At 44.7% G+C, this 23234-nt stretch overlaps 1 protein-coding gene across 1 annotated transcript in view; it reads right to left on the reverse strand.

Moving 5' to 3' along the window:
• LOC137527509 (collagen alpha-1(XI) chain-like) overlaps window positions 1-23234 on the reverse strand; it is a 197329-nt gene that overhangs the window by 30617 nt on the left and 143478 nt on the right. Inside the window, exons 39-51 of the mRNA XM_068248027.1 lie at window positions 23144-23197; window positions 22999-23052; window positions 22854-22907; window positions 22063-22116; window positions 20051-20104; window positions 17350-17403; window positions 17219-17272; window positions 15647-15700; window positions 15517-15570; window positions 11779-11832; window positions 11677-11694; window positions 11550-11594; window positions 8480-8542 (exon numbers count right to left, since the gene is read on the reverse strand). Of these exons, the coding sequence (XP_068104128.1) occupies window positions 8480-8542; window positions 11550-11594; window positions 11677-11694; window positions 11779-11832; window positions 15517-15570; window positions 15647-15700; window positions 17219-17272; window positions 17350-17403; window positions 20051-20104; window positions 22063-22116; window positions 22854-22907; window positions 22999-23052; window positions 23144-23197 (666 nt within the window). The remainder of the gene's footprint in view (window positions 1-8479; window positions 8543-11549; window positions 11595-11676; window positions 11695-11778; window positions 11833-15516; window positions 15571-15646; window positions 15701-17218; window positions 17273-17349; window positions 17404-20050; window positions 20105-22062; window positions 22117-22853; window positions 22908-22998; window positions 23053-23143; window positions 23198-23234) is intronic.

Genomic DNA, 23234 nt, shown 5'->3' on the forward strand with positions numbered 1-23234 from the left:
ACATTTATATTGCGCTTTTCTCCTGGCGGACTCAAAGCGCCAGAGCTGCAGTCACTAGGACGCGCCCTATAGGCAGTAGCAGTGTTAGAGAGACTTGCCTAAGGTCTCCTACTGAATAGGTGCTGGCTTGCTGAACAGGCAGAGCCGAGATTCGAACCCTGGTCTCCTGTGTCAGAGGCAGAGTCCTTAAAGGGACTCCGAGCAGTGCCTGTGGGTATGCCTTTAAGCATACCCACAACTAATTAATTACATCATCACACCTACCAGCATGATGTTTGTAATTATATTCCCCTGGGTTCCTTAAATTTCATTGCATTGTGCTGAATCGAGCTGCCGACTTTGGAGAAAAGTCGTCCTGTCTGTGTAATACAATGTAACTATGGAAAGATGCATATCATTTTGAAGCTCTCTTTCTCCTCTTCCCAATGATATATAAACCGCCACCCTACGCCTTTTAGTTTTCGCTATTTTCGCAATCGAAATTGCCGTAGCCGCGATTTCGATCGCGAAAATAGCGAAAACTAAAGGGCATAGAGGAGAAAGAGAGCTTTAAAATGATATGCATCTTTCCATAGTTACTGCACTGCTCAGAGTCCCTTTAACCATTATACCATCCAATGTAAAGTAACAGATTGCGCTACTATGGAAACAGATGAATGCTAATAAGTGGTACTGATAATTTTTATTTTCATAAAAATCAGCAAGTAGTAGTAGACTCTCTATTTATTGTCGTTAAAATAAATGGTAATAGACTCGCTATTAGCTGTGCAAATTGGCAAACTAGAAATTGATCCTGAGTTCAAAAAAATTAAAAACAATATATGTACATATATTAAAAAATAAAAATAAAGAATAGATAAAAATAAAAATGCAGAGAATTCAATTGATTTGATACACTGAATTATATTGCATATGGATTCCAAATGATAGCTCATTGGCAATGTCCAGTTCTTATGCAAGAGCCCAAAAGCAATATGGATTTAACAAGCACAATTGATGCTAATGTTGTGACTCCAGCGTGTGGTAATGAAGTTCCTTATGAATCACAATAAACTCAACAAAGATAATTCGGGTAAGTTGTTGAATAAGTAGTTGGATAGATCTCACCCATATAAAGCTTCCGGATAATGCTGCAGAGGTCTTCACAAGAGCCGCTCGATCTCACCTGCCCCGGCCGGCGGCAAGGTGAGAGAGACTAGACGGATTGGTCACGTCGGGCAAGGCTTGCCCGGCTCCCCTGGATAGCGGAGGATGTCCGGATAGTAGCGGAGTGGCGCTGGTCAGACTTCCGTCTTGAATCAGTGTTATGCAGCCACGTAACTCCAGCTGGCCTCCTTCCCCTCTATGATGTGACGTCACAAGGCAGCCACCGCTGACGTTTCGGGAGGAACGCCTCCCTTTCTCAAAGCAAGGCTGCTGGGGGAGTTGGAGGCTGGCTTTTTAAAGCCTCTGCTGTGCTGATAGTTCTATTCGAAAGCATAAAGATCCAAATCTTTATTTAATCCATGTGGAATCAAAGAATTCAAATTATAAATCCACATAGTCTCGCGCCGAGACATTTCCAATAAATAATCTCCACCTCTCCACGGCTTGTTAACCTGTTCTATAGCACAAAACTTTGTTCCCTTAAAGGAGCATCCATGCTCCATCTTATAATGCGCTGATAGGGGATGTTTCTTACATCCTTTTTTTATATTGGTGCAATGTTCATTAAATCTTTCTTTAAGGGGACGTTTGGTCCTTCCAACATAGTGTTTTAGACATGGACAAATCAGCACATATATTACCCCTTTAGAGTCACAGTTTGTAATGTCTTTAATACTGAATGGCTCTTGACTGGAAGTGGAGGTAATTTGATAAATCCTTTCTATTGGTAGATTGGATTCTCGACACGCTCTGCAAAACCCACATCTTTTGAAATAACCATTTTGCTTCCTGCTTGTCTGAGACCTAACAGTGGGGGCCAATATGTTGCCTAAATTATTGGACTTCCGGAAAGTCATCCTGGGATATTTAGACAATATGGGCATCAGTATTGGATCTTCTCTTAGTATATTCCAATATTTACCTACTATATTCTTAACTTTGGAGGATTGTGAAGAATATTTCATAATTAAACTGGGTTGTTGCTCATTATGATCATTAGACTGCCCCCTATCTTTCAATAATTCAAGTCTATCCATACTCTTAGCTCGTGCCCTAGCTTCCTCGATTATTTCTACTGGGTACCCTTTTCGTTCGAATCTGCCCTGTAATATATCTGCTTCTACATCGAAGTCACTGATCTTAGAGCAGTTTCTTCTAAGCCTGAGAAACTGTCCTCCTGGGATGTTCATAAGCCACTTGAGGTGATTACAACTATCTATATTAATATAGCTGTCAGTGTCTACTGGCTTTAGATACGTTTTGGTCAGAATCTTGTCATTTTCTCTATACACTGTAAGATCTAAAAAATTTACTTGTAATTGACTATACTCCCCTGTGAACTTTAAATTATAACCCGGAAACAAGTTAAATAAATTTGAGGCTTTTATTGGCATTAAGAAGTTCATGAGGAAACTATGTCTTAAGAAATACTTTATAAAGAAAACAGTAGACTACCCAACAATCAGTCAAAGGCAGGAGGACACTTTCAAACATTCCGGGGCGAAGTGTTTGTCAAAATTTAATCCGGTCCAGGAAGCCAGTAAGGCCATGAACACTTTTGAAACTTTAGTTTTAGAAGATATCAAAAAAACTTAACACCAGATATATTGACAATCTGACATCAATTGAAAGACAGGCCATGAGAAGTCTACAAAAGAATTCCTCCATTGTGATACGGCCCGCAGACAAGGGAGGGGGCGTGGTTATACAAGACACAGAACAGTACCACCAAGAGGCATTACGCCAATTATTAAACAAAGACACCTACCATCTGTTGAGCATGGACCCTACTTGTAAATTCCTCAAGAGGCTAAAAAACCTTTTGGGAGATGCGAAATATAAGGGAATCATCAATGAGGAGGAGTATGCATATTTATATGAGGATAATCCCAGAATCCCCGTGTATTACCATCTCCCCAAAATACATAAAGGTCTTATTGACCCACCGGGGAGACCGATAATATCGGGGATCGGTTCTATGTCCTCACATCTGTCCCATTATGTCGATTTGTACCTGCAGGAAATTGTGAAAGATACACCGACATACATTAAGGATACAGGTCACTTCCTTAGGATACTTAACAGTTGTACATAGTCTGATGACTACTGGCTGTGTACAGTGGACGTCAGTTCATTGTATACTGTGATTCCTCATGAGAAAGGCATCGATTCAGTGAGGTTCTTTTTGGAAGAGGCTCATTCCTTGCCAGGCGACCAGGTCGAGTTTATTTTGGATAGTATCGGGTTCATTTTGAGACACAACTATTTCGTCTATGAGGGCCAGTATTTCCTCCAGGGCACCGGGACGGCAATGGGGACACGGTTTGCTCCTTCATTTGCAAATCTGTATATGGCCCACTGGGAGCGGTTTCATCTTTTTGGCCCGGGTGGCCCTGGGGCCGCCCTGGTGCTCTGGAGGAGATTTATAGACGATGCATTCTTTATTTGGCAGGGGACTAAAGAGAGTCTTGATATCTTCATTGGTTGGATTAATGATAATAGTTATAATTTAAAGTTCACAGGGGAGTATAGTCAATTACAAGTAAATTTTTTAGATCTTACAGTGTATAGAGAAAATGACAAGATTCTGACCAAAACGTATCTAAAGCCAGTAGACACTAACAGCTATATTAATATAGATAGTTGTAATCACCTCAAGTGGCTTATGAACATCCCAGGAGGACAGTTTCTCAGGCTTAGAAGAAACTGCTCTAAGATCAGTGACTTCGATGTAGAAGCAGATATATTACAGGGCAGATTCGAACGAAAAGGGTACCCAGTAGAAATAATCGAGGAAGCTAGGGCACGAGCTAAGAGTATGGATAGACTTGAATTATTGAAAGATAGGGGGCAGTCTAATGATCATAATGAGCAACAACCCAGTTTAATTATGAAATATTCTTCACAATCCTCCAAAGTTAAGAATATAGTAGGTAAATATTGGAATATACTAAGAGAAGATCCAATACTGATGCCCATATTGTCTAAATATCCCAGGATGACTTTCCGGAAGTCCAATAATTTAGGCAACATATTGGCCCCCACTGTTAGGTCTCAGACAAGCAGGAAGCAAAATGGTTATTTCAAAAGATGTGGGTTTTGCAGAGCGTGTCGAGAATCCAATCTACCAATAGAAAGGATTTATCAAATTACCTCCACTTCCAGTCAAGAGCCATTCAGTATTAAAGACATTACAAACTGTGACTCTAAAGGGGTAATATATGTGCTGATTTGTCCATGTCTAAAACACTATGTTGGAAGGACCAAACGTCCCCTTAAAGAAAGATTTAATGAACATTGCACCAATATAAAAAAAGGATGTAAGAAACATCCCCTATCAGCGCATTATAAGATGGAGCATGGATGCTCCTTTAAGGGAACAAAGTTTTGTGCTATAGAACAGGTTAACAAGCCGTGGAGAGGTGGAGATTATTTATTGGAAATGTCTCGGCGCGAGACTATGTGGATTTATAATTTGAATTCTTTGATTCCACATGGATTAAATAAAGATTTGGATCTTTATGCTTTCGAATAGAACTATCAGCACAGCAGAGGCTTTAAAAAGCCAGCCTCCAACTCCCCCAGCAGCCTTGCTTTGAGAAAGGGAGGCGTTCCTCCCGAAACGTCAGCGGTGGCTGCCTTGTGACGTCACATCATAGAGGGGAAGGAGGCCAGCTGGAGTTACGTGGCTGCATAACACTGATTCAAGACGGAAGTCTGACCAGCGCCACTCCGCTACTATCCGGACATCCTCCGCTATCCAGGGGAGTCGGGCAAGCCTTGCCCGACGTGACCAATCCGTCTAGTCTCTCTCACCTTGCCGCCGGCCGGGGCAGGTGAGATCGAGCGGCTCTTGTGAAGACCTCTGCAGCATTATCCGGAAGCTTTATATGGGTGAGATCTATCCAACTACTTATTCAACAACTTACCCGAATTATCTTTGTTGAGTTTATTGTGATTCATAAGGAACTTCATTACCACACGCTGGAGTCACAACATTAGCATCAATTGTGCTTGTTAAATCCATATTGCTTTTGGGCTCTTGCATAAGAACTGGACATTGCCAATGAGCTATCATTTGGAATCCATATGCAATATAATTCAGTGTATCAAATCAATTGAATTCTCTGCATTTTTATTTTTATCTATTCTTTATTTTTATTTTTTAATATATGTACATATATTGTTTTTAATTTTTTTGAACTCAGGATCAATTTCTAGTTTGCCAATTTGCACAGCTAATAGCGAGTCTAATACCATTTATTTTAACGACAATAAATAGAGAGTCTACTACTACTTGCTGATTTTTATGAAAATAAAAATTATCAGTACCACTTATTAGCATTCATCTGTTTCCATAGTAGCGCAATCTGTTACTTTACATTGTATTTTCTAGTAAGGGATTGGGATCCTTCAACAGATATTTCCAACTACAGGTGTAGGCGCAGCGCTATCCCTCTTTTTTCATTATACCATCCAGCCACTGCTGACAGGATGGCGAGGGCTGGTTTATGTGCTGATGGGGTCCCTTTGACTCTGAATGGGGCCCCAAGCGACTGCTTTTGTTGCCTGGTTGGCAATCTGGTCCTGAGCTCGGCCCCTGATCCCTGCGGGCCACCATCGTTTCAAGAGTCAAGCACTTTCTTGTCATTGTGTAACACAACTAAATAACTTTTTACTTTTAGCGCGAATGCGCAGTGTCAGATGTTTCAGCCTTTCCTGACATTCATTTAATGACAGGGCAGAGTTGGATTTGCAAAATAAACCTCCCCTGTGACCACTTCAGATTTGGGTGGTCACATGATCAGAGAACACACTGTCCGGGCGCGGCGAGCGTGGGGGATGGTGTCACATGTGGGGGCGCGCAGCGTCTCCGTACAACGTGGGATACGTCCGGCAGGACTGACTAAGAGAATATTACAACATACCCCGGCTGTACAGGAGGCGTCCTCCTTGACATCAGGGGCGGATCGCACTTGCACCTGCGGGATTCGCACACGATTTCTCCCTAGTGTTTTAAAGTGGTCTGAAACTCCGACATAACATTCAATAAAAATGTGTTTTCCTACTTTGTATTACTTATACTGTTTACTCATATTAGCTTTTGTGCACACGTAATATTGTCTGTTTACAAATTACACATTTCCAAAGTGTAGTTCTTCGTACCCTGAAAGCTGCCATTGCATTTTATTATTTTTCTATTATAACTGCTTTCTATTATATATTAAAATCTTCTAATGAGCTATTCTGAACGGTGTGTGTAGCAGAGACAGTTTCTCAGAGAGTTTGTTTACATTCCAGTGTTGATACATTTGTGTTTAACCTATTTTGGTTCCTGGACGTAGTTTCTACGTCCAGGAACCATGCGCGCTACAGCGCGCCCCCGCGGCCGATCGTGCACGTGCACGCGCACTCCCGGCCGCGGATTCGGTAGCCAAGGAATCAATGTATCGGGCTATGGAGCCCGATCATTGATTCCTCTCCCCCGCTGAAAAAGCGACAGCTTCTCTCGGAAGCTGAGCTTTTTCTGGCCGTCTCCTTCCCGATGCGTCATTCTAAGCGCGTGCTACGCTTAGAGTGACGTCATGTAAACAAACTCATGGCCATCTTGTGGCCAAAAAGTAATACTACACCTGAAAAAAAAAACCAAAAAGAATTAACACACATTTACATTATAAATCTATTGTTTACCTCCCACCCTCCCAAAAGTACCCAAATAAAATGTTTAGTATAAAAAAAAACAAAAACATTACAATAAAAAAAACAAAAAACATGTAAATATTTACCTAAGGGTCTAAACTTTTTAAATATCAATGTAAAGATGAAATATTTCTATATTTTTTTTATTTTAAACTTGTAAATAGTGATAGATGCAAAATGGAAAAAATGCACCTTCATTTCCAAATAAAATATTGTCGCCATACATTGTGATAGGGACATAATTTTAACGGTGTAATAACCGGGACATATGGACAAATACAATACGCGAGTTTTAATTATGGAGGCATGTATTATTTTAAAACTATAATGGCTGAAAACTGAGAAATAATGAATTTTTCAATTTTTTTCTTATTCTTCCTGTTAAAATGCATTTACAGTAAAGTGGCTCTTAGCAAAATGTACCCCCCAAAGAAAGCCTAATTGGTGGCGGAAAAAACAAGATATAGATCAGTGCATTGTGATAAGTAGTGATAAAGTTATAGGCTAATGAATGGGAGGTGAACATTTCTCACGTGAAAACGACGGAACCTGAATGGGTTAACCACTTCGGTACCAACAGCCTCTGCCCCCTTAAGGACTAGAGGGTGCTGGTCCAGTAAACCGCCGCTTCCCGATGAAACGACGCAAAAATACGCCGCTCCCGCAGAACACGCCGCTCTGTCCCCGCCGCAGGCTGCTCTCTCTGCCGTCGGTATGACGGCAGAGCGCTGTGCGCCGGGCAGGAGCCGCTTTCACTGGCTCCTGACCCTGTCACTCCATGTAAGCCAATGGGAACGGCTTACATGAATGACAGGGCCAGGAGCCAATGAAAGCAGCTCCTGCCCGGCGCACAGTGCTCTGCCGTCAAAGAGGAAGCAGGGCATCACATTGCGGCGGGGACAGCGGCGGGAACGGGCGGGGGCGCGCGGTGAATGGGACGTAGAGTTTACGTCCGGTCAGAACCGCAGCGCCCTCTGCCCGCCGTAGATTTATACTGCGGCGGTCCGCAGGTAGTTAACAAGTAAAAAAGATACTGTTATCTGCAGTTTGGATGCGGATTTGAAGCTGAATAGCAGGACAAAGTGCTTTGTTTAACCCTCTGAGTGATGTTCTGCTAGAACATTTTTTCTGGGATAGTAGCTTTCAAGCGGTGAGGAATCTTTTAGAGCAAAGTGGAAATGTTGGCTTTCAGACCACTTTAATTGGAGGTTTGTTTTTTTTTTACAGCCATTTCAATGTAAAACTGCATGCATTGTGCAGGAAGGTAGCAGATTGCATCTTTTTTTTACGCCATGCACAGTCGCATGTGTCGCATGTGGCAAAACGCTACAGATTTCCTCGAGTGTGACCCCGCCTAAAGCCTAGTACACACTATACAATTTTCCGTCAGATCGATGGAACGATCTGATAATTGACTGACTGGTCCGATCAGATCCCGATCGATAACGCAATCGATTTTAGGTACTTAGAAACGGAAAATAGATCGCATTATCCATCGGTAACAGTTTGGATGTCTACACATGATGGAACTTCTTAGCAGATTACCGATCGATCTGATGGAAAATTGCATTGTGTGTACCAGGCTTAAGAGCTTGCACTCCATCACCCCTGCACTGCTCCGCCTCTGACTCACCCGTATGCTCTGGGCAGCCATGCTGAGTGCAGGCCCTGGGGGTCCGGGCGGTCCTGGGGGGCCCTAGAAACAAAAACACAACGTAAGCAACAGAAACAGCTAATTGGGGATTAAGGGAAAATCTTTCATCATAAAACAGTGACAGCAATCGATATACGCGGCACAACGTGTTATAATGTGAATTCAAATCATCTCCCCATTTCCCTTCACAGCCAGTTAGGAATCCCTATAACTGACAACATGCTCAACCTGCAGCTCCTGGTAACCATGGCAACAGCAAAGTGAGTCCTCTGTTACTGAGATGCCGATAATGCCGTCTTGCAGGCAAACCTCATGCAAATTGTATACAGCCTAGAACTGGGAGAATCCTGCCAATTTCATTGTCCCAATGCCAAGCTGCAGAAGATTTGCATTCTATTTGCATATGGTACACAGGATTGTGTGTAAAAGGGTTCTGAACAATGGTAAGAGCAGCTTAGCTAATAGAACGGTCTCAGCTTATATATGGACAAGAATAGAACAGTCTCCGCTTATATATGGACAAGAATAGAACAGTCTCCGCTTATATATGGACGAGAATAGAACAGTCTCAGCATATATATGGACAAGAATAGAACAGTCTCAGCTTATATATGGACGAGAATAGAACAGTCTCAGCATATATATGGACAAGAATAGAACAGTCTCAGCTTATATATGGACAAGAATAGAACAGTCTCAGCATATATATGGACAAGAATAGAACGGTCTCAGCATATATATGGACAAGAATAGAACGGTCTCAGCATATATATGGACAAGAATAGAACAGTCTCAGCATATATATGGACGAGAATAGAACAGTCTCAGCATATATATGGACAAGAATAGAACAGTCTCAGCTTATATATGGACAAGAATAGAACAGTCTCAGCATATATATGGACAAGAATAGAACAGTCTCAGCATATATATGGACAAGAATAGAACGGTCTCAGCTTATATATGGACAAGAATAGAACGGTCTCAGCATATATATGGACAAGAATAGAACGGTCTCAGCTTATATATGGACAAGAATAGAACGGTCTCAGCTTATATATGGACAAGAATAGAACGGTCTCAGCTTATATATGGACAAGAATAGAACGGTCTCAGCATATATATGGACAAGAATAGAACGGTCTCAGCATATATCAGCATATATATGGACAAGAATAGAACGGTCTCAGCATATATATGGACAAGAATAGAACAGTCTCAGCTTATATATGGACAAGAATAGAACGGTCTCAGCATATATATGGACAAGAATAGAACGGTCTCAGCTTATATATGGACAAGAATAGAACGGTCTCAGCATATATATGGACAAGAATAGAACAGTCTCCGCTTATATATGGACGAGAATAGAACGGTCTCAGCTTATATATGGACAAGAATAGAACGGTCTCAGCTTATATATGGACAAGAATAGAACGGTCTCAGCATATATATGGACAAGAATAGAACAGTCTCAGCTTATATATGGACAAGAATAGAACGGTCTCCGCTTATATATGGACGAGAATAGAACAGTCTCAGCTTATATGCTTGTAAGAAGAATTTATTGCACAAAAAGACAAAGGGCTTTATTCACAAACAACAATCAGCAGCCGCTGTGCACACAACTCCCGCTCCTCGCAGCATAGCGTGTCTTCCTTAGCTACGTGGGTTGCTTCCCTAGCAACGCGCGGTACTTTACATACCGACCGCTGCTGAGAAGTATCGCGATCTTGATAATTCACTAGTGCGGCCGATATGTTAATTGATAAAGTAACTAAGTACATTAACATAGTAGCCGCCACACTAGTGAATTGTCACGGTCGCGATACTTCACAGCAGCGGCTGGTATTTAAAGAGACACTGAAGCGAAAAAAAATATATGATATAATGAATTGGTTGTGTACTATGAATAATTACTAGAAGATTAGCAGCAAAGAAAATATTCTCATACTTTTATTTTCAGGTATATAGTGTTTTTTCTAACATTGCATCATTCTATAATATGTGCACATTACACAACACTCAGCATTCAAAATGAGTCTTTCAGAGCAGTCTATGAAGTAATGACCTCTCCTCTAGCAGAGAAAAAGTAAATAGTCCAGGAACAGTTGAGATAATAAAAGTCAGATAACAGCCCTCTCCACGACTAACTTAGTCGGAGAGCTTAATGGCTTGTTTGCATAGAGATAACAACTGGAGTTTCTCAACTCTTCCTGTACTGGAAACAATTACACTGATGTATCTGATCTTAATGTTTTATTTCTTAGCTGTACTACACATACAAATCATAATATCATAATTTTTTTTACGCTTCAGTGTCTCTTTAAAGGAGACTAATTACTTCCGTTATCTGCGCTGCTATGGGAGCCGCTCTCCTCTCTTGCCGCCTGATGCGTGACACCGCCTTAGAAAGTGGTGTCACCTGGCGTCATGGCCGGCCCGGAGCTGTGTACCCCTCCCAGGCCCTCACCTGTCACCTCCTCTGGAGTCCGGCATGTTTCTTCATTCTGTACCACGTGACTCCTCCTCCATGTACTGACGTCACCGCATGTGGCAGTGTCACATGGTACAGTCGCTTGCGGTGTAATTCAAAGAGACACAACACTCACTATGCGCCCAGAGGAAGGGGGCAGGGTCTGGCGGCAGTCTGGAGGCATTACATAGGCGGCGGACCAAGGGAAGGGGGGAGTCTGGTGGCATTACTTTGGGGGTGGTCCAGGGGAAGGGGGCGGGGTCTGGTGGCATTACATAGGGGGTGGCCCAGGGGAAGGGGGCGGGGTCTGGTGGCATTACATAGGGGGATCTATCTAATGGTCGATCTGGTGGTGGATTGAGAAGCGTATGGGCACCTTGACATTCCCGCCGGATTTTGCTGGGAACACTGTGGAATGGAGGCACTTTAAGCATACAACATGACTGTGAAATAATGTCTGGGATTCTGGGAATTCCTCTAGGGGTGGCACTGGGAGCCTGGCAGGATGTCAGCGGGGCTGGCTATACTGGGGGGGCAGTCTGCTGCTGGAAGTTCATTAGTTTTGCTGCTTACTGGTGGGCCGGGGGGTCCTTCTAGTCCCTGGAATCCTTTTGGCCCCTGTGTGAGGAATCACAGAAATGATGAGTGAGTGACTGAAGTGGCCATAAATCAGCAGAGAGATCAGTGCTTTAGTCCTCACCTGCGTGCCCTCCGGACCCTGAAACACAAGAGACCGGGGTTAGCAGAGCCGCATAGGTGTACAGCTACGTGTGTCCAGCATGGGGACACTGCCATCACTTACCAGAAGACCTGGGGGGCCGGGGAATCCCTGGGGTCCTGGGGGGCCGGAAACTCCCTGTATGGTGGAAACAGAGATCAGGAAATATTCACATATTCTCATTAGTGACATCGGATAAGGGGCTGGCAGAAGAGAATGTTAGCTGCATTTGCTATATGAGGGCAGGGAGGGTGAAGCAAGTCACACCCCATTGAAGAATCCGCCCATAAATAAAAGCCACACCCATTGACCTCAATTCACTAAGCTTTATCAAACACTTTATCATATGTTTGATAATTTACCTCATGGGTAAAATCTAATTTTGAATTCACTAAAGTGTTATATATTTATTTAATGTTTTATCAATAAAACGTTAAATAAATCTATAACATCTTAGTACATTCAAAATTAGATTTTATCCATGAGGTCAATTATCAAACAATTGATAAAGTGTTAGATAAAGCTCAGTGACTTGAGGCCATAGTGTTCCTATTCTTGGCTTCTCCCCCTACAAAATCCTGCTTTTGTCCCACAACCCAAAATGACAAAAGGCTGGAAAAATTCTCACTTAATGAAGGCTCTCTGACATTGCTCAAACTGCACCGAAACTCCCCAGAGGCGGACTGAATGGTGCGGAGGTGACAGGAGATCGCCCCCTGCTGCTCAGGGGAGATCTGCCACCTGCTGCTCCGGGGAAGTCTGCCACCTGCTGCTCCGAGGAGATCTGCCACCTGCTGCTCCGGGGAGATCTGCCACCTGCTGCTCCGGGGAGATCTGCCACCTGCTGCTCCGGGGAGATCTGCCACCTGCTGCTCCGGGGAGATCTGCCCCTGCTGCTCTGGGGAGATCTGCCACCTGCTGCTCCGGGGAGATCTGCCACCTGCTGCTCCGGGGAGATCTGCCACCTGCTGCTCCGGGGAGATCTGCCACCTGCTGCTCCGGGGAGATCTGCCCCTGCTGCTCCGGGGAGATCTGCCCCTGCTGCTCCGGGGAGATCTGCCACCTGCTGCTCCGGGGAGATCTGCCACCTGCTGCTCTGGGGAGATCTGCCACCTGCTGCTTCGGGGAGATCTGCCACCTGTTGCTTCGAGGAGATCTGCCACCTGCTGCTCTGGGGAGATCTGGAGATCTGCCACCTGCTGCTCTGGGGAGATCTGCCACCTACTGCTCTGGGGAGATCTGCCACCTGCTGCTCTGGGGAGATCTGCCACCTGCTGCTCTGGGGAGATCTGCCACCTGCTGCTCTGGGGAGATCTGCCACCTGCTGCTCCGGGGGGAGATCTGCCACCTGCTGCTCCAGGGAGATCTGCCCCTGCTGCTCCGAGGAAATCTGCCACCTGCTGCTCTGGGGAGATCTGCCACCTGCTGCTCTGGGGAGATCTGCCACCTGCTACTCTGGGGAGATCTGCCACCTGCTGCTCCAGGGAGATCTGCCACCTGCTGCTCCAGGGAGATCTGCCACCTGCTGCTTCGGGGAAATCTGCCACCTGCTACGGAATTAAAAAAATTTTCCCCACCGAACTGATTTCTGCCTAATAAGAAGAATTTCTACTCGATAGACTCCCTTCCTCCTCTCCTCCCTTCTTACCGGAGGGAGGAGGGTCTCATCTTCCAGGGAATTGTAGGATTTCAAAAGCCAGCTTACATACTTTGTCCGGGAATTTAACCCAGGTCTAGTGCTTCGTATGCTTGGTAGGTAGCTCTCTTCACCACTATACCACCACCAACACTACATGCTAAAGCCAGCCTAGCATGTACCATTATGATATATCCAAGAGAAAAATTAGCTTGCTTAGGGATTTGTAGGATGTCAAAAGCCAACTCACATACATTGGCCAGGCCCAGGAATTGAACCCAGGCCTACTGCTCTGTAGGCTGCTATCCTAACCATTATACCACCAACACAACACACTACAATGCTACATGCTGAAGCCAGCCTAGCATGTACCATTGTGATATACCCAAGAGAAAAATGAGCTCTCTCTGTCTCTCTCTCTAGGACTTGATGCCATTGAACTGAATTTTCAGTATAAAACCATCAACGGATACCGGCAGAATTTCACAGGCAATTTCGGAAATTGCGGAAAATACAGTTCCGCGGAAAGCAGTGACCATCCCTACTAGAGAGAGAGAGAGATGAATCTACATGGCTATCCGGGGTTCTCTTCGGACAACTGTTGAACACAAAAGGCAAGGCCATGCCTGGGTGGGCTTGAACCACCAACCTTGCAGTTAACAGCGAAACGTGCTAACCAATTGTGCCACAGAGACTGTGTACCACAAAGACTGTGCACACAGTTGCTGTTGAATGATTTTATGGTGATGTATGTGTGTCTTTTGGAGGGAGGAAGTAAGTCTGCTCCAAGAAGTTTCAGCATGTAGTGTTGGTGGTATAATGATTAGGATAGCAGCCTACCAAGCACTAGACCTGGGTTTGATTCCCGGCTAATGTATGTAAGCTGGCTTTTGAAAACCTCCAATTCCCTAAGCAAGCTCATTTTTCTCTTGGATATATCACAATGGTACATGCTAGGCTGGCTTCAGCATGTAGCATTGTAGTGTGTTGTGTTGGTGGTATAATGGTTAGAATAGCAGCCTACCGAGCACTAGACCTGGGTTCAATTCCCGGCCAATGTATGTAAGCTGACTTTTGAAATCCTACAATTCCCTAAGCAAGCTCATTTTTCACCTGGATATATCATAATGGTACATGCTAGGCTGGCTTCAGCATGTAGTGTTGGTGGTGGTATAGTGGTGAAGAGAGCTACCTAACAAGCATACCAAGCACTAGACCTGGGTTCAATTCCCAGCCAAGGTATGTAAGCTGGCTTTTGAAATCCTATAATTCCCTAAGCAAGCTCATTTTTCTCTTGGATATATCACAATGGTACATGCTAGGCTGGCTTCAGCATGTAGTGTTGGTGGTGGTATAGTGGTGAGGAGAGCTGCCTACCACGCACTCAGACCTGGGTTCAATTTCCGGCCAAGGTATGTAAGCTGGCTTTTGAAATCCTACAATTTCCTGGAAGACGAATGGAGGAGGAAAGGAGGAAAGAGGGAAGAAAAAAAAGGACTAAGGGAACAGTTAATAGGGTCTATGGGCTACCATATAGCATAAACAAAGTTCCATTTGCGATTATTTGAATTTTTCCGCCGGAATCCGGAATTCCGCAAAAATCTGGCGGAATTTTCATAGCGACGGAATTCAGCGCTGGCAGAATCCGTGAATTCCGGCGGAACGGAATTTGCTTTTTCCGATCATCCCTATACGAGAGATAACGGCGACGGTAGACTTGGGCGCAGGATACAGCCGGTAGATGGCTGATCGTGCTGCTGCACAAGTCCTGGCTGTATTAAATACTATTCCCCCTCCAGGCCGCCATGGATAGTGGGGAGCTGCCTGCGCCCAAATCTCCTGTGCTGGTTTCAGCGTGTTTGTTACCCCAGGGCAGACATCATATCATGCCATCATTGGTGTGTCACCGGGGGACATACCTCCCAACTTTTTGAGATAAGAAAGAGGAACACTTAAGCTCCGCCTCTGCCCCGCCTCTAATCATGCCCCCGACAGTTTAGAGTCAAGTAAACACATTTTTCAGTAGATAAAATACATATATTTACATAAATCTGTACATGAACCCTGAAAGAGGGACAAATGGGGAGAAAGAGGGACAGAGGGACCGGGTCCCCAAAAGAGGGACTGTCCCTCCGAAAGAGGGACAATTGGGAGCTATGCCGGTGGAAGCAGCTGGTGTTTCGTACCTGGTCACCTTTCTCTCCAGGTGTTCCTGCGGCCCCCGACACGCCTGGCTGTCCCTGAAAGATGAGGGTTAATAATATGAGGATGAGATAAGGCAGATCCCCATCAGTGTCAACAGAAAACCCGTCTCACCTTCTCACCGGCTTCTCCTTTTGGCCCGAATGTCCCGTCCAGACCCGGTTCACCCTGCGGGGAAAAGACACGCCCCTCAGACGCCAGCGACAGGAACAGTACAGGGAAAGCTCTTAAAGGAGAACCCCACAGCATGCTCAGTGATAGCCTCCACTAATTATATTACTATATTACTTCACTTCATTACTCTTTCATCGCTGTTTTCCTTGCTTATAATACACAGTGAGCCTGAAACACATTGTATATAACCAGTTCCACCTGAGCTCACCTGATGCTGTTCCCTCCACCACACAGACCCCTCCCCCTTCCTATATTCACTTACAGAGGTCATGTGACCCTGCTGTCTGGGCGGACACCTCTCACCCACTTTGCTTTTCATTATGCTGTCCTTACCATGCCCCTCCCATGCCACACCCCAGGCACACTGCCCGTATCATGCTTGCAGCCACGCCCCCTGCCCTGCATATAGTGGAGTTGACATTCATTCATTACACTGTCCTTACCATGCCCCTCCCACAACACTCTGCAGCCACACCCCAGGCACTTGCAGCCACACCCCCTGCACTCCATATAGTGGCGGTTACATTCATTAATTACGCTGTCCTTACCATGCCCCTCCCACAACACTCTGCAGTCAAACCCCAGGCACACTGCCCATATCATGCTTGCAGTCACACCCCCTGCACTCCATATCATACCTCCCAACTTTTTGAGATGAGAAAGAGGGACACTTAAGCCACGCCCCTGCCACACCACTGATCACGCCCCCATCACACCCCTAGTCATGCATAAGAAAAATATGTTTTATAATTCAAACCACACTGGTCCTTTCTATCCTGGTTCATTTTCCTTCATATTAACTTGTTAAAATTAGTAATATATCAATTTAAAGGAAGGGAATAAAGTTTAGAGTCAATCAAACACATTTTTAGTAGAGAAATATATATATTTAAATAGAAAGAAGAGGGACAAAGTCCTGAAAGAGGGACAAATGAAGAATAAAGAGGGGCAGAGGGACAGGGCTTCCAAAGAGGGACAGTTGGGAGCTATGCTCCATATAGTGGAGGTGACATCACTGGCTCTGCCTTCAATGGACAGTGAAGAGAGGTCTGATTGGCAGAAGCACCATGCTGAGTGACTGCAGAGGGATCAGATTGCTGAGATGATGCTGGGGCCTCTAGTGTCACATCATCCCTGGACCTTCAGTTGGCTACATGAGAATGGGGGAGGGAGGAGGATCTGCTGTGCGTTACAGAAGGCAGGAGTGAGGGGTTAATAAAGTGAGTATAGTCTAACTTCTACGAGACATTTTTACACTCCGTCTGCTTTGCTATTGAGCAGAGAGAGAGGGTGGGGTTTAATAATAATAAGGGGACGTGTCACAATTACACACTCATACACGAGGAGCTGTAATTAGGATCAGTGGTGTGTATGGTCACATGATGGGTTTCCGGATGTACAAGGAGGTACTGGCTGTTACATTAAGGAATAACTGACCACCAATCTTCCTTCCAAGTTTGCAGCTGTTGCTGAATGACCACCCATGTGGCTCCGCTGGCATCGGTCACTTACCTTCAGCCCCTTCAGACCTGCATCCCCTTTCTGTCCCCTGAGTCCTGGAATGCCCTGGAAGACACATGGATAGCTGAGCCATAGAAGGAAAACGTCTTCAATCCAATAAGGCTGGCAATAAAAACACTCACATAGGGTCCTCTTGGTCCTGGTGGCCCATCAAGTCCTCGCCTCCCTTTGGCTCCCTGAAAGTCACAAGTAGTCATTATAAGAAAGAGAATGTACATCTGGATGAGGGATCTGAGTGATCCCAGTCATTCTATTGTCTTCACAGATAACAGTACGATTTCCAAAACTCTTATCATGCCACCTGTTTGGCCGGTTTATCTTTCACACTCGGTCAGATATTGGGAATTGTATGTGGCTACAGAGGGAGTTTGTTACATTTACAAGAAGTGATTACGTTTGTATGACAATTCCTTTCACACAAAATGGAAGAGGATGCACATGAACATCCTCCGCAATAATTCAGTAATGCTTCTCCCTTTATAAGAAACCCGAGCTGAGAGGTATATGGAGGCTGCCATATGTTAGATTTGCGCCAGACAAAGCAATTTTTTTGGGTGGAGAAAAAGTTACATTTTAGTCTCATCTGAGCAGCGCACCTTCCTCCATACATTTGGAGAGTCACCCACATGCCTTCTGGCGCAAATGCAAAAACTGTCTTCTTATTTTTATCGCTAAGTAATGACTTTTTCTCTAGCCACTCTTTCATAAAGCCCAGCTCTATGGGGTGTACGGCTTATTGTGGTCCTATGGACAGATAATCCAGTCTCTGGTGTGTGGAGCTCTGCAACTCCTGGAGGTTTACTTCTGGTCTCTGTTCTGCCTTTCTGATTATTGCCTTTCTTGCCCGGTCTGTAAGTTAGGTGTGCGGCCCTCTCTTGGCAGGCTTGTTGTGGTATCATGTTCATTGCATTAGAAGTTGATGGATTTGATGGTGCTCTGAGGGATGTTCAAAGCTTTTGATATTTGTTTTTATAACCCAACCATGACTTGCGTGGAGAGCTCCTTGGTCTTCATGGTGTGACGCCTCTTGCTTGGTGGTGTTTGGAGAGCTCCTTGGTCTTCATGGTGTGATGTCTCTTGCTTAGTGGTGTTTGGAGAGCTCCTTGGTCTTCATGGTGTGACGCCTCTTGCTTAGTGGTGTTTGGAGAGCTCCTTGGTCTTCATGGTGTGATGTCTCTTGCTTAGTGATGTTTGGAGAGCTCCTTGGTCTTCATGGTGTGATGTCTCTTGCTTAGTGATGTTTGGAGAGCTCCTTGGTCTTCATGGTGTGACGCCTCTTGCTTAGTGGTGTTTGTACATTGTGATAGGGACATTATTTAAATGGTGCAATAAGCGGGATAAATGGGCAAATAAAATACAAGGGTTTTAATTCCGGTAGCATGTATTAATTTCAAACTATAATGGCCAAAAACTGAGAAATAATGATTTTTTTTCCATTTCTTTCTTAATATTCCTGTTAAAATGGATTTAGAATAAAATATTTTTTAGCAAAATGTATCACCCAAAGAAAGCTTAATTGGTGGCGGAAAAAACAAGATATAGACTAATGCATTGTGATTAGTAGTGATAAAGTTATTGGAAAATGAATGGGAAGTAAAAGTTGCTCAGATGCAAAAAATAAACAACTCTTCGGGCTTAAAGGGACTGAAGTTGCTGAAGTAAAATGAAAAAAAAAAACACATTTAACCACTTAAAGGGACTCCGAGCTCAAGTAAAAAAGGAAAATAGTAGTCACCCGGGGCTTTCTACAGCCCAGTGCTGGTCAGGAGGTCCCACGACGGCATCCTGGCTCCTCTCCTAGGCCCCGCTCCGTGCATGCGCCGTACTGTCACGCCGGCTGCCGTGATGACGCGAGGCGGCCGGCGTGGTGACGTCAGCCGCGTCATACGCCAAAGAAGGAGCCCGACACTCGGCCCAGTGTCGCCGGGCTGCCGCCGGGCAGCCATTCCGGAGCGGGGCCTAGGAGAGGAGCCAGGACGCCGTCGTGGGACCTCCCGACCAGCACTGGGCTGTAAAAAGCCCTGGGTGACTACTAGTTTCCTTTTTTACTTGAGCTCGGAGTCCCTTTAAGTGGTTAAATGTGTTTTTTTTTTTCATTTCACTTCACCAACTTAGAATATTATGTGCAGATCCATTACATAAAATAAGATTGAGAAATATTAAAATTACAGGCTGGAATGTAAGAAAATAGGTACAAAGCCAAGAAAGGTGTGGGGGGGGGGGGGTGTGTGAATACTTTAGCAAGGCGCTGTACAATGTCTCTCATCTCGAATTCCTTTCAGCTCCAGTTCTGATGCACTTTTCAGAACTGTATTGTGGGAAAATAACTATAAATGAGAATAAAACGTATATAATGTCGCCTGCCCTCTGTCCCCGGGATTTAGGGCGGGGGCCACTAGCAGAGTGTATATAATGTTGCCTCCTCTTTGTCCCCGGGATTAAGGGCGAGGCCACTAGTAGAGGCTATATACGTATATATATTATATATATATATATATATATATATATATATATATATAATATGTCGCCTCCCCTCTGTCTGCAGGATTTAGGGCGGGGCCACTAGCAGAGCGTACACTGCCTTTACAGGTCGCCGGTGATCGGCAGACCGCTAGGACAGGGTAACCCTAAGAGGGTGATTCCACATTAGAGTTGCCGTTTGTATGAAATCCCATCTCGCGGCCTGTAGTATTTTCTGCATATTCTTTCAATATCGCCAGTAAAATCGCTTGATAAAATGCTGCACAAATCGCGAAGCACTTGTGATTGCTCAGTGGCCTCCAGACTTTACATTATTCTACCCCACAAGTGTATTGTCCTTACCTTGAGTCCATGAGGCGCACGTGGTGGTCTGGGCCCCGCCTTTCCACGTTTACCCTGCAGCCAACACAAAACAAGATCATTACACCGGACCGGCAAGCCACAGCCAAAGCCAATCAATAGAATTGGTAAAGGGAATGCTGCTGGGTCTGTGCCTTCCGTTGTCATATTTCTCCTGCTGACAATGTTGGAGGTTTTCCTGTCTTCCTGTTCCTGTGACATAAACTGCCAACAGAAAGACAAGGAAATACCAACATTTCTGCTGGCCACAAGTCGAGATGGTCAACTGACTCTGGCGTAAGGTGGCCACTAATGGTCCAATCTTTTTTCATCCAATCTTACCATTTCTATGTAAAGAAAAACAAAAGTTTGCTTTCCTAAAACAGAAAGAATTTGCGATAATTTAGGTTAGAGTGAGCTCGAGATGTCTCCCAGGCACCACTGCTGAATATATGCAAATTAACCATTGTACCCTTACTATGTAAGGAACTGCCTAAATTATCCATCACTCAACTTTCCCTTATACTGAATAGATTTGATAAAATTGGATGAAAAAGATTGGAGCAATAGTGGCCACCTTTATTGTGACAATGCAGATGAAGAAAGTTTGCTGGTGGACAGTTACCTTCGGCTGTTTGTCGTTTGCATTTAACACTGAAGTCAATGGCCACCGAATAGCAGTTAATAGCAAAGCCTCTGTATGAGCAGAAACACCAAATGTGCAGGGCCTCTAACCATTTAAGCCGCCTGGATGTGACTGTCACGTCCAGACGGCTGCTGCACACGCTCGCACATGCTGCCTCCTGTTGGCTCGGAGATTAATGAACGGGAACATATTTCCGATTCACTGATCTAAGTCCCCGGTAGAAAGACAGACGGCTTCTTATCAGAAACCACCATCTTTCTGATGAAAAAAAGTTTCCCATCCTCCTTATACATCCTGGAAGTGAGCACGTCGCTTCCAGGGCTTAAAAAAGAATTTTTGATGTAAAATTACATCTACATACAGTTTTTACAAAAATAAACCCACATTATTAAATTTAAAATTAACCTCCCACACCAAAAATTACCCGGGTCAGCTCTACTGTGCAGGTGCAGGATACTTGCGCCTGCGCAGTAGAGCGGCCCGACAGCGATCGGCTATTTCCGCCTATCTCCAAGCGGAGAGCCGATACTACACCTGCACAGGAGCCGGGAAGGTAAATATTTACATCCCGCTGTTTGGGGAGTTTTATCGCCGCCACCGTGGGACCGAGGAGGACAGGGGAAGCCTCGATAGGATCCGGAGGCTTCCACCACCCGAGGTGAGTACCCCCCAGGGGAGGTTTTTTTCTTTACAGGTTTTCTTTAAAGTAAGTATTCATGGTTAATTTAAAAACATAAAATACTTTTTTCGCGGTTGAGTGTTTATTTCTTTTTAACCCTTTGTGGAAATGCGTAAGGGTTACTATGTACCCCTATATTTATTTCTCCTGGGGAGGGCGCTGGCATCTTGGGATCCCCTTCTTAATGCATCCGGGGCTCTGCATTCAGGCCATCCCAGTCTGCATGGGGGACAAGGGGTGAAAGAGGCTCGGAGGGGGGACCCCATGTCATTTTTTTTATTTCCCACACTCTGAACAAAAACATTTTAACGGTCCAAAAAATAGGTAAAGTTGCCGGGGATCCTTATGCAGCCATAGTTTTAAAAAAACATTTTTTCCTCTTGTTCCCACTGTCCTCATTAACATACATACAAACATTAAAATTTGGTACGGGGGTTGACTTTGCTATGAACCGCTAAACTCGGCAGCCATTGACATTAATGTTAAATGCGAATGCAAACTGTTGACAAAAAAAGCTTGCATTAAATGTGAACGATGAACAGCTGAAGTTTGCCGGAAACTGTCTGCCGGTGAACTGGCCATCACTGTCCTGGATCCATGGTTCTATTTGGCAAATGGCATCTCCTGGAATCTCCAATATTTCCTACTTTGATAATACAATCTTTTTCTGAAGATCCACAACCCGCTTACCTTCCTGCCAATGCTGCCCGGCGTTCCAGCGCGACCGTCCTTCCCGCTGTCTCCCTGCAAGAGATCACATGACACATTCACGTGGCTGCAGCCATCACGTCCGCATTCTGAGGATCACATATTGCTCTACATGATTATTAACTTGCTATCGAGAAAAAAGTAGGCAGTTAAAATCTGACAGAACCGAAAGGTTTTGGGCCAGTCCATCTCTTCATGGGGGATCCTCAAGGTTTTCTTTGTTTTCAACAGCATTTCCCGAACAGAAGTTTAACTGCCAAAACAGTAAAATCCCAGCCAGCCTCCCAGTTAGACTTTGCAACTGCTGTTCAGGAAATGCTGTTGAAAATAAAGAAACCCCTCAGAATCCCCCATCTCCCAAGATTTTAACTGCCTACTTTTTTCGCGATAGTGGTCCTTTAATAGCAAGCATAAGGGAAGTAACTCATGAGATAAGGAATTTCTGTCTGTGCTATAAGCTGCAGTTTTCCCAGAGAGATTCAGTCTGTGCTCTGCCCCCTTGCATTCTGAACACTGAAGATGATGTAATCTGAGCAGCTGCAGTGGCTCCACCCCCAGAATCTGTAAACTGACTCTTTCTCTACTTCTGGTCATGTGATCAAAATTTCAAAACCCAATTTTGAGCTGCAGAAAGCTCTTTCCAGACAAGAAAGATAATCTATTATCACCGTGACTGCCGAGCTGTTATATATTTATGCCTTGAGATCTGCCTTTTGTTAGCTCTGGATTGGTTGCGGCCGATCCTTGCAGTAGATGAATGGAGGAGTGTTTACCTTCTCTCCTTTCAGCCCAGCTCTTCCCTCAGTTCCGTGGTGTCCCATAGATCCCTGGGAAACAAAGACAATAAATGCTGATCACACTGAGCCTGTAATCAGTAGGTACATCATCAGATTATACGTTTGTGGTTTGGGCACTCACCGCTAGCCCCGCCTCTCCCGGCTTTCCAGGCTGCCCCTTTTCACCAGGTAACCCCTAAAATGCAAAACAAAGAGGCCAGGGGGCTGGTCCAGCTTGTTTGTGTCTCCACATTTACTAATAAAGTTATTGACTGTTGATTCCTCACCTCCCTTCCAGGCATTCCCGCTGCTCCCGTCTCACCAGGCGGCCCTGTCGCTCCCTTTAAATGAAGAAGATTTGATGATGTCGCTAATAAT

Source organism: Hyperolius riggenbachi, chromosome 8 (genome assembly GCF_040937935.1).
Source record: "Hyperolius riggenbachi isolate aHypRig1 chromosome 8, aHypRig1.pri, whole genome shotgun sequence".
NCBI lineage: Eukaryota > Metazoa > Chordata > Amphibia > Anura > Hyperoliidae > Hyperolius > Hyperolius riggenbachi.